The following is a 12,367-nucleotide window of genomic DNA, read 5'->3' on the forward strand; positions in this document are numbered from 1 at the left end:
AAAGCAATAGGGCTGGGGATGTGGCTCAAGTGGTAACGCGCTCGCTTGGCATGCGCGGGGTGCTGGGTTTGATCCTCAGCACCACATAAAAATAAAATAAAGATGTGTGTCCACCGAAAACTGAAAAATAAATATATGTATAAAAAAAGAAAAGCAATATTCCTTGCTTCATTATTCTCAAAACTAGCCCCACTCCCCAGAAGTCATCATTTTTAAATGCTTCTGTTTATTATTATTATTATTATTATTATTTTAAATACTTTTTTAGTTGTACATGGACACAATATCTTTATTTATTTATATTTATGTGATGGAGTTTTGAACCCAGTGCCTCACGCATGCAAAGTGATCCAACCCCAGTCCCTATTAGTATTATTTATTCTTAATATTTGTTTTTAGTTATAGTTGGTACAATATCTTTATTTATTTTTATATGGTGTTGAGGATCGAATCCAGTACCTCATTTGTGCAAGGCAGGTGCTCTACCACTGAGCTACAGCCCCAGCCCCTGCCCCCTGTTATTTCTCTGTGCCTGTAACAATATGCTTATTGCATTATTTACCAGCTATAGATGGTATGTGTTGATTTCTTGCTGTGATATGTCAGGATCACATGCATACCTTTTTTGCATTCATGCTTATAGTAAGACCACTGTTCTTAGTTCACTAAATGGTTATATATAATTGTAATTTTAAGTAATATATTTAAATACCTGTTTCTTGTTCAATTAACTCAGTATATTTTGGCTCCCCAAATTTGTTGTTGTTACTGTTCATTTTAGCAGTGCTCTACCACTGAGCCACATCCCCTGCCTTTTTTTTTTTTTTTTTTTTTTTTTTTTTGAGAGAGAGTCTTACTAATTTGCCAAGGTAGCTTTGAGCTTGCAATTCTTTTGCCTCAGCCTACCAAGTAGCTGGGATTATAGGCATGTGCTACCATGTCTGTCCCCAGCGTGGGTGTGTTTTCAATTCTAGAGGGTGGAATTTATATTTCCTTCAATTCTTACACCTCCTTCCTCCCCCCACCTAAATTCTGTTAACTTTCATAATGTCAAGTTGTCCAAATTTACATTTTGTTCTGACCTAGTTAAGGCTATGATGATTTGTAGGTTCACTTTAAATGTTGAAAACCAGCAAGCTGCATTCCAGTTAAGACTATATAAATATTTATTACAAGGGCAAATTTACATTTTATTTTTTAAGTTTTTCTTTTTGTTCTTTTGAGATTTCCTAGGGTCCCCTTCCCCCCCCCCCCCCCCCTTTATCCCTCTCTTTCATGGCTTTTTGGTTTCCCCTTTTCACCTTTGGACTATTACTCTGTGCTTTTGAATCTTTGGTCTTGCCTTTTTTTCTTAGGCACCTTCTTCGTAGAGCATCTTTCCTCCTTTTCCAAGGCTATCATGCTAGCATTTACTCCTTGTATATCCTACATCCCTTTCTGTCTTCTCATTGTGTTCCTTCATTTTGTGGAAGCTTTTTAAGAAACTTTCATCATGAAGAAACTTTTTTTTTTTTTTTTTTTTTTTGGTAGTACTAGGAATTTAACCCAGAAGTGCTTTACCATAGCTATACCCCTAGTCCATTTTTTATTTTGAGATAAAGTCTCATTAAGTTGCCCATGCTGGCCTTGAACTTGCTGTCCTCCTGCCTCAGCTTCTCTAGTAATCAGGAGGTTAAGTTTTAAGGTTAAGTACTTAGAAATACAAGGCTCTGCTGTATGATTTATACCTTGGCTTGGTGCAGAGTAGTAGTTGTTGTTGTTGTTTCATATTGGGGATTGAACCCAGGGATGCTTAACCACTGAGCCACATCCCCAGACAATTTAAAAATTTTTCAGTGTTGAGTCAAGGTCTTACCAAGTTGCTTAAGGTCTTTACTGTGTTGCTGAAGCTGGCTTTTGACTTGTGGGATTACAGGCGTGTACCACTGCATCTGGCCCTTTTCTTTTTTATTTTGAGGCAGGGCCTCACTTAAGTGGCTGAGGCTGACCTTAAACTTGGGATCCTCCTGCCTCAGCCTCCCCAATTGCTAGGATTACATGTATGTGTGTCCCCATGCCCAATTTGGTAGAATTCTAAGTTGAATGTATTGTCCTTCTGAAAATCTCTGAAGAAAAGTCTTGCATTATTTCTTTTAAATGTTTACTTTTTTGTTTTTATTGTTTGGTTTTTTTGAAAGTTCTATTGGGTGATAAGCTTCTACCTGGATATTCTGTTTTATGGTTGTTTTTTTTTTTTTTTTTTTTCCCTGTTTTTCACTTGATCTTGTTCTCCCCTTCCCCACCACATTACAGGAGATTAAATTCAGAGTGCTCTACCACTGAGCTACATCCCAGCCTTTTTTTTTTTTTGGCACCAGGGTTGAACCCAGAGGGACTTTACCACTGAGCCGCATCCTCATCCCCAACCAACCCCCCTTTTAAAATTTTATGATAGGATCTTGCTAAATTGCTTAGAACCTTTCATTGTTGTGAGGTTTCCAGTTTTCATACTGAGAGTTGGTTGCTCATCTGATTCTTAATCCATTGTATAATATTTGGGTTTGTGTTTTTTTGTGTGTCTTTTTCAAGATGAGTTCTAGCTGTGTTGCCCAGACTAGCCTCTTAACTCTTGGGCTTGAGCAGTCCTTCTGCCTCGGCTGCCCACATAATTGAGCTGCTGCTGCACCCAACTACTAATATTTGGGGTTTTTCCTTTGGAAATTTTTAGGATTTTCTGTTTTCTTGTTGTCTGAAGTTTCACTGTGATATGCCTAGGTGCTAGATAGTTACTTTGGGGTTGGATATTGTGCACCCTTTTAATTTTTGAAAAAATCCACGACCTTTTATATGGAAAAGTCTTTTTCTTTTCTGTATTGAGGCTTGAACCAGGGCCTTGCACCTGCTGGGCGAGCTCGAGCTTTATCTCTATTTTGTTTTGAGATTAGGGTCTTGCTAAGTTGTCCGGGCTGACCTCAAACTTGTGATACTTAAACTCTGAAATTGTGATCCTCTAGCCTCTCTCATAGCTGGGATTATAAGCACGTGCTACCATGTTCATCACAGTGGAAAAGTCTTGCATTATTTCTTTTAACCGTTTACTTTTTTTGTTTTTATTGTTTGTTTTTTTTTTTTTTTTGAAAGTTCTGTTGGGTGATAAGCTTCTACCTGGATCTTCTGTTTTATCTTTTTTTTTTTTTTTTTTTTTTTCTGTTTTTCACTTGATCTTGTTCTCCCCTTCCCCACTACATTACAGGAGATTAAACTCAGAGTGCTCTACCACTGAGCTACATCCCAGCCTTTTTTTTTTTTTTTTTGGCACCAGGGTTGAACCCAGAGGGACTTTACCACTGAGCCGCATCCTCATCCCCCAACCTCCCTTTTTAAATTTTATGATAGGATCTTGCTAAATTGCTTAGAACCTCACTAAATTACTGTGGCCGGCCTCAAATTTGGAATCCTTCTGTCTCAGCCTCCTGAGTTTCTGGGAGTATAGGCATGTGCCACTGCACCCGGCCTTTTTTATTTTTTATTTTGAGACAGGATCTTGCCAGGCTGACCTCAAACTTGCAGTCTCTAGGATCACAGATGTGTATCATCACACATTGTCATACTGTTCTACACTCTTGAATGCTAACTTATATTTTGCAGATGTCCCTTGATTTATCATGGGGTTCTATCCCTATAAATCCAGTGTAAATTAAGAAATATCATAACTTGAGAATGCATTTAATACATCTAATGCACCATTCTAGTTCTACTGAATTTTTATCACCTGTGCACCATTGTAAAATAACTTGAAGGCCAACTGCATGTTCAGTCACTCTACTGAACTTAGTGGTCCCAGTTTAAGAAAAGGCAGTACTACTAAAGACTACCTGTAGTCATGATGGGGCTAAGTTCTACAGACTGGCTTATTTTTAAAAGAGCTACAATTGGCCTTGAGTTAAGGAGGAATTTCCTGGGAGAATAAATTGTTGTGAAATACTCCTATTAGTCTGGATTTTCTCAGATAATTTACTCTTTTTTTTTAAGAAATGAACTCTCTTTAAATACATTTTTAGTTTGTCTTTTAAATATTTGTGGCTATCCCACTCAGTCTTGTGCTCTGCCTCACATTCTTTGTGGTTGTGGCTCATTGCTCTAATTTCTCTGTTGATCTTTGTTTCATGGAATGCAAGGATATATATATATGTATATCACTACACATAGTCAAACTCACCTAATTTTCTTCTCCAGTTTTTTTTTTTTTTTTTTTCATGCAGACTTTCTCATTTAATTAATGGCAGCTTTTATCTTTCTAGGTACACAGCCCAGAAACTTGTTCTTTTTTTCAAGCTGAGAGCTGTCCTCCCTCTTTCCTCCCTCCCTCCCTGTGTTCTCCCTTTATCTTCCCCCATCCTTTTTCCTAACTGTTGGCCTCTACCTTCGGAATATGCTTAATTCATCACTACTCATCCCCTTCACCTCTGCTATCCAAGTCGATGCCACCATTAATGACTTGCCTTGATTATTGGAATAGTGTTCCTACAGGTGTTTGCTTTCAAACCTGCTTCTTTCAGTCTACCCTCACAGCAACAGAGTAATTCTTTTAAACTAATTAGATTGTATCACTGTCCTGTACCTTTGATAGATCCTTATTACATTCCAAGTGATTTCAAATCCTCCCTGGTCTCATCACCTACCACCCTCTCCTTCTCCGGCTCCCTGTTCTTGCTGTTGGGCAGATGCTTAGCAAGCCTCTTTAAGGACACATGAAAAGAATATTTCTGATGTGCTTTCACCCTCTCCTTGGAATGTTTTCTTCAGGTCCATATATCTCAACCAAATATCTCTGAGCCTTTCTTGGTCCCCCATCTTCACAGTCCTTATCCTAACTTTTCCAAAACTTCATTCTTCTGCACAATCTTTTTACCAATGAATATATGAAAACTGTTCATAGTTTAGGGTATTTTGTTTTTTAGGGTTTGTTTGGTTTGTGTGTTTGGCATAGTACTGTACCTCATACATGCTATCCAAGCACTCTAACCATCAAATGAGTCCACTAATAATGTATTTTTATCCAGAATCAGCTTTTTATATATCAACATGAAAATGACATTTTGTTTTATTAATTTGTTGTATTAGTTGGGATTTAATATAGGGGTCCTCCACCACCAAGTGAAACCCCCAACCCTTATAAAAAATTTTATTTTGAGACAGGGTCTAAGTTGCCCAGGTTGGCCTTGAAATTGTGATCCTCTTGCCTTAGCTTCTGGAGTTGCAGGGATCATAGGCGTGTGCTACCACTCTGGCAAAAATGTCATATTTTACCATATTTGTGTGTATGTGTATGTGTTTTTTTTTTTTTTTTCTGCTCTTGGAGTTCATGCCTACAGAGTGCTCATTTTTGGCTTTCTGTGCTCTGCCTTATGTAGCTAGCATTTTCTCCATAGATTGTCTACTTTACAGACTTTGTTAAATTTTACCTTCTACGATCCCCTCCCTAATGTCCATATCTACATCAGTGACCTCCATATTTTTTTTACCATACAGTTTTTTGTAAAGTCATTTTAGAATGTGTACACTTAATGTTTATATGTATACACTGTTGTTTGTATGCTAAAAATTGTTAAAAAAAAATCTTAGAATGATAGGATAGAGATGTAGATATTTCTTTTTTGGGGCTGTAGGGTCCTGGAGGATTGAACTCTGGGGCACTCAACCACTGAGCCACATCCCCAGCTGTATTTTGTATTTTATTTAGAGACAGGGTCTCACAGAATTGCTTAGTGCCTTGCCATTGCTGAGGCTGGCTTTGAACTTGCGATCCTCCTGCCTCAGCCTGCCAAACTACTGGGATCACAGGTGAGCACCACGGCTTCCAGAGTGGATATTTCTAATGTAGAATTTTTTATACTTTAGTGAATTTGAAGCCAGTGCTTTATTTATGGCATTTGTAAGTTCTTTACTTGATATTTATGAACTCTCCAGGAGAGACCAAATGCATATTACACATAGATTTTCATGAGATAACGTACCCGTAAACCCATCTTAAGTTGAAAATATCCTTAGTCACAAGTGCAGTACTGTACTCCACAGTCTGAATATAACAGACTGTGGACTACAGTACTGGTTACTGCCACTGCCCAGCATCACAAAGAGAATATCTTACCACATATCACTATCCCAGGAGAGATCAAAATTCAAGGTATAGTCTCTGCTGGATGTGTATTGCTTCAATCCCATGGTAAAATTGAAAAACTGAAGTTAAACCATCATAAGTTGGGTGCTGTGTAAATTTGTCTATTTCATCTTGGAACGGAAGCACTATGAAAGATTCTTAGTAAAGCTTTTTTATTAGAGCAAACAAGAAAAGTTCCCCTTCCAACCTCCATTCTGCTCACTGACTTTCTTGGAGTTAAGCACTACACTTAGAAGTTTGCTGTGTGTTAGTATAATCTAGTAGGTATTTTTCATATATGTGAATGTGTATACCCTTGATGTATCAAGTGGAATTATGTGTTTGTTATATGTATGCATACATACATGTACATATAAAATCAGAACTATTCCATATGGAATCCTCTGATATTTTATTCCATTTGATGTACCATGGAGAGATGTGTAATATCAGTATGAATTCAGAACCCAGACTGTTTAGGGTATTAATCCAGGCCCTGCCACTTACTAACTCACCTTAACTTTCAGTGTCCCAGTTTACTAACCTGTGAATAGGAATTAACAGTTGTATCTACTTCATGATTGTGAGTAGTAAATGTTAAAATATACAAGCTTTTTCTGCTATTTACATTAGAATCTTTGTGAGAGCCTTATTTTGCATTCTAAAATTGGCTGGGTGATAGAGGAAGTATCATCTGGGCTCTCATTTAGGTTTTGTTTCTTTGTGATTTATCTCCATTGGACTGCTTGCCTGCTTTTTTCATTGAGGTTGTTTGCTGCCCTCTAGTGAACAAACTAGTTAGCAAGTGCTGCTCTTAATGTTGACTGTAGATGTTGTCTGACAGCTGGTACTCTTAAAAAAAACGATATGAATCTAAAGCCATGTCAATTTTGCATATTATTTTCTGCCTAAATTAAATTTTGAAGAGTGAGATTTATGATTCATAAAATGAAGAAATAAAGGTATAAATTTCAGCAGTTAGCCTTTTGTTTGTTCAGTTATTGTGAATGATAGCTATTTGGGAAATGAAAGGCTGAAGGTTTTTTTAAAATATTTTTTTAGTTGTAGTTGGACACAATATCTTTATTTATTTATTTTTATTTTTTGCTGAGGATCGAACTCAGCGCCTCCCATATGCTAGGTGAGTAGTCAACCGCTGAGCCCCAGCCCCAGCCCCAAGGCTGCAGTTCTTTAAGAAGTCTTTTTTTTGAGCCAGGTACGGTGGTGTACACTTTTAATCCCAGCAACCCAGGAGACTGAGGCAGAAGGATCAGAAGTTCAAGGCTAGCCTCAGCAATATAGAGAGACCTTATCTTAAAATGAAAAATAAAAAGGGTTGGGAATGTGGCTCAGAGGTTGAGTACCCCTGGGTTCAGTCCGTAATACCAAAACAAAAAACAATCCCCCCCCCCAAAAAAAAGCCTCTTATGAAGAGGTTATAATAATGTATACATACTTGGTATGCTTTTAATTTGTACAGCTTATTTTTTGACTGGGGAGTAAACCAAAATGAAAACAACTTTTCTCAAACTAAAGCCATGGAAAGATTTTTGATGTTAATGGACCTGAAAACTTTAATACTGTGAAGATGGCAGTAGTCCCCAAGTTGATCAACAAGTTCAACTTAATCTTTATTGAAATACTAGCTGGCCTTTTGGTAGAATTTGGCAAACTGATCCTAAAATTGATATGGGAAGAAAAGTGTACCTAGAATAGCCACAACTATTGAAAAAGAATAATTTTGGGAGGGGTTAATGTTTCTCAGTTTCAAAACTTGATACTCAAAGCTATAGTAATTCAGACTCTGTTGTCCTGTCATAATGTTAAACATGTAGGCCAGTGAAACAGTATTGAGAGTCTGGAAATGAGCTCATACATTTATGATTGGTTTTTGGCAAGGGCACTCAGACAATTCAGTAGTGGAAAAAGAGTAGTTTTTTTTTTTTGTTTGTTTTTTTAAACGATTAGTGCTGGAACAGCTGGATATCCACACACAAAAGAATGAAGTTGAGCCCTTAACAAATATAATGTATAAAACTTAACTAAAAATTGATCAAAGAACCCACATTGAAGAGCTATAAATCTATAAAACTCTTAGAAGAAAATAGTTGTAAATCTGTATGATCTTGGATTAAGGATTCGTTTTTTTTTTTAATTTATTTTTTTATCTTTTAAACAATTAGTTTCTTAGATATGATACTAAAAGCACAGCAACAAATAGATGAATTTCATCAAAGTTAAAATCTTGTGTTTCAAAGAATACCATCAAAAAAATGAAAAGACAACTCAGAGAGTGGGAGAAAATACCTGAAAATCACACGTCTAATAATGATCTAGTGTCAAATCAAGCCTATCCTTAATTCCACACGTTAAGTGCAGTTAAAGTCTATTTTTCCATATGTAATTTTTACAGAGATTTTGTGTGTGATCATGAGTCTATTTACCTTCCCTACTCATATTCTGCAAAGATAATGCTAGTGCAGTTCTATTTATACTGTTTTCAAGGGGAAATGAAATTTAAGGTAAAATAAAATACACAAATAGCCATGGCTAGGCATGGTGGCACATGTCTACAATCCTGTTCACTTGGGAAGCTGAGGTGAAAGAGTAATACAAGTTTGAAAATTATGGTTTAATGGACAAAAGGGAAAAAGTACATTAAATTCATAACATATTCAGATATAAAGCACCTGCTGTTGTTATATTGCTTAATTTAAGGTGTAGCTCCTCAGTGTTCCCATAATATGAAGTAAATAATAGGAAATTCTTTTTGCTGTCACATGTCTCTCTTCAACCAATCAGAAACCAGTATGATTTGTATGTAATAATAGGGTTTATTTGGAGAGGACCTATAAGTAGGATTTAGAAGTTACAGCTGGCTATGTATTAGGGCTTCTTAGTTGTAGCCAAGAGAAAATTGGTCTGGTGTGTTTAGTTTTTCAGATTTAAGTTCTGACTCTAGAAATGTACAACCTTGATTTTTCAGTTACAGGTTTTAAAATGTTACTCACTCTTAATACTTATTGAGGTAACATCATTGATCACTGCTTTTACTTTTGATAAGACAATTTAATGGGCTGTGAAGGAAAAATTAACAGATATTTAGAGATAATTTTATGAGAATGTCTTCGAGGTTTCCATCACCATCTCTACCGATTTTCCTCTCACCAGAGCCAGTAGATTTAGGTTCTGTAACAAGTTCTTCTTGTTCACAAAATGAGCTAGACAATATTTCCCACCTTCTAAGGAAAATATCAACTGATATCAATGAAATTAAAGGAATGAAAGCAGCAATTTTGACGGTGGAAGCAAATCTTTTTGATCTCAGTGTTAGAGTGTCTCAGAACGAAGCAAAGATATCATCTTTGGAGGTTAAAATGAATGAATATTCAGCATCGACATCTGAATGCAACAGACAGTTGGAAGATTTTCAAGAGGAAATAGATTTTGAATCACAGTCAAGGGCTACTGATGTAAAAATAATTGGCTTCCTTAGAAATATTGAGAAAGGTAAACTCTGGTATCTTCTAGGTACTCATCGTTTGATCTTTATCTTTCCATACATCTTGACTGCAACTCTGCTTTGGAGGCAGTAAGGCATAGAAAAGTCAAATTTTTTTGACTACATGATTTAACTTAGAAACCTAGACTTTGTCAGAATTCCACCTATTTTTAGTGGAGCTCTGTCAAATGATATAAAGATGAGCATAGAGACGAAGCAAAACTTTAAAAGTGAGAGAATGGTCCTGTTTCAAGTATCTGTGTGAAATTATTTTAAAATGTATAATTATTATCTACAGTTACGTTAAAGAGACCTGTTATGGTATTTGAATGTGGTATTTGGGTTCTAAGAACATTTTTTTTCTGTAACCTGTCACATGTCAGTTTTTTAGGCTGTCTCGTAGGAATACAGTTTGACTAAATGACCTCTGGGTTTCAGGTCCGTTTCTCAGAATTTGTGTATTTGCCACGATAATTTTGAAAGGAATTCATCCCTTTTTTTGGGCACACCGCTGAAGAGTAGTGTAATGTAACTTTCTTTTAATAGGAAATAACAAATGAAATATCAAATTGAGTGTTTTTAATTTTTTTTAATCTAATGAAATGTGGTACTTGATGAGAGATGGTCCACTTATATATTTGCAATGATAAAGCAAAACCTGTCCTTGGGAAACAACATATAATAGGTCCACTGTAGTATGTAACACTTTTTATTTTAAATGTGACACTTCTGTACGAAATTAGCAAGTAGGTGTGTAATATTGTTAAGCATTGGGACGAGGGGATACAGAGAAGTGTCAGTCCTCTCATGCAGCTAATGAAGATATAGTCATTTCTTGACTGTTTTGAGGGCAGTATGACTATTAGTAATATTATGAATTAATATTATAAATCTAAAATGAAGAACTAATATGAACCTTTTTAAGAAATAATGAGCCAGGCTTGGTGATGCATGTTCAGCTACTCAGGAGGCAGGAGGATCACAGGTTCTCAAGGCCAGCCTCTGCATCTTAGTGAGGCCCTGTCTCAAAACTGCTTGGGGATGTAGCTCAGTGGTAGAGTGCCCCTGGGTTCAGTCCTAGTTCTAGGGGAAAAAAGAAGTCATATTAGCACTCTTTAATTGAGCACCTTTTCAATTGGAGATTCAAACAGTTCGTTATAATACATCACCTAACAAAGGACATAGTCTCAGAAATGTGTCACTAGGTGATTTTATTGTCATGCAAATAGGTTTCTACAAACTAAGAGAGTTGCAACTGTTACTGGGCAGTACAATCCTGTGGACCAGCATCATATATCTGATTCAACTGAAACCTCTTTAGCCGTGTTCTGACCACCTTCATGTTTGCCCATGTAAGGGCCTGGATGCTTCTGAGTGTTGTACTTGTTTGTTCCTCTTTCTGTATCCATCAAGGCCCATGGTTTACTTTTGAGAATTTTGTTTTCATTTTTTTTTTTTGTTCTTTTTAGATATACAGTAGATACACATACATGGAGTAGAACTTATTCTAATTAGGATCCCATTTTTGTGGTTGTAAATGATGTGGAGTTTCATTGGTTATATATTCACATATGAACATGGGAAAGTTATTTTCTGTCTTTTCCTATTTCCACCTTCCCTTCATTCCCCATTGTATAATCCAGTGAACTTCTACTCTACACCCCCATCCTCCTCCCCATTGTGTGTTAGTAACCACATATCAGAGAGAACATTCAGCCTTTGGTTTTTTGGGACTGGCTTATTTCACTTAGCATAATAGTCTCCAGTTCCATCCACTTACTGGCAAAATGCCATAATTTCGTTCTTCTTCATGGCTCAGTAATGTTCCATTGTATATACCACATTGTCTTTATCTGTTCTCTGTTGAAGCACCTTTTTTGGACAAGATAATTCTATGTTTTTCACATTTCACTGTCTTAATCATCAAAGATCAGAGGATCAGTATGGGGGAAGTGAGCAGTATTGGTGAGACCCCAGGTGACAAAGGGAGAATCTGGGTTTGCTGTGTTTATGATACAGTTGACCTTGGCCAGTCTCCTGAGGCCCTCTGACCTTCCTCTGACTCTAACTCAGTTCTTCTCTCACAGGTTTTACTTCCAGCCCAAGAAAACTGGCTTCTCAGATGGAGAATCAGGAGTGTCCTTGCTGTTTTTGGTTTAATCTTGAGTACAGCTTTTTCTTATACAGGGATATATGTCTGTGGTCTGTAAATATTATCAAAGTGTATTGTCAAAGCTTTGTTGACTTTTAATTAAGAACTCAAAGATTGGGGCTGGGGATGTGGCTCAAGCGGTAGCGCGCTCGCCTGGCATGCGTGCGGCCCAGGTTCGATCCTCAGCACCACATACCAACAAAGATGTTGTGTCCGCCGAGAACTAAAAAATAAATATTAAAAATTCTCTCTCTCTCTCCTCTCTCTCTCTCTCTTTAAAAAAAAAAAAGAACTCAAAGATTAATTTCTAGGAAACAAATGCTTGTATTTGTATTTTAAGTTTAGTGAAGTTTTAAAATTTATATTCTAGGAACTCAACAGAGGCAATTATTATCCCGACTGCAAATTGACCCAGTAATGGCAGAAACACTGCAGATCAGTCAAGGTTGGTAAAAAATTTTCACTGTAATTAGCAGTTTTCTGTTGCCATTGCCATTCCTTACCCCTCATTCATTGTGTCTTGTATTTCTTAGATCCTGCCCTAAGATGTTACACTTAGATCTGTGGAAATATT

At 36.7% G+C, this 12,367-nt stretch overlaps 1 protein-coding gene across 1 annotated transcript in view; it reads left to right on the forward strand.

The window, feature by feature from the left end:
* The window catches only part of ZC3H14 (zinc finger CCCH-type containing 14), a 50,031-nt gene that overhangs the window by 25,628 nt on the left and 12,036 nt on the right, over positions 1 to 12,367 (forward strand). Inside the window, 1 exon segment of the mRNA XM_081289274.1 lies at positions 12,164 to 12,238. Within this exon segment, the coding sequence (XP_081145400.1) occupies positions 12,164 to 12,238 (75 nt within the window).

Source organism: Spermophilus citellus (assembly GCF_964194105.1).
Source record: "Spermophilus citellus genome assembly, chromosome: 4".
NCBI classification, from domain to species: Eukaryota; Metazoa; Chordata; class Mammalia; order Rodentia; family Sciuridae; genus Spermophilus; species Spermophilus citellus.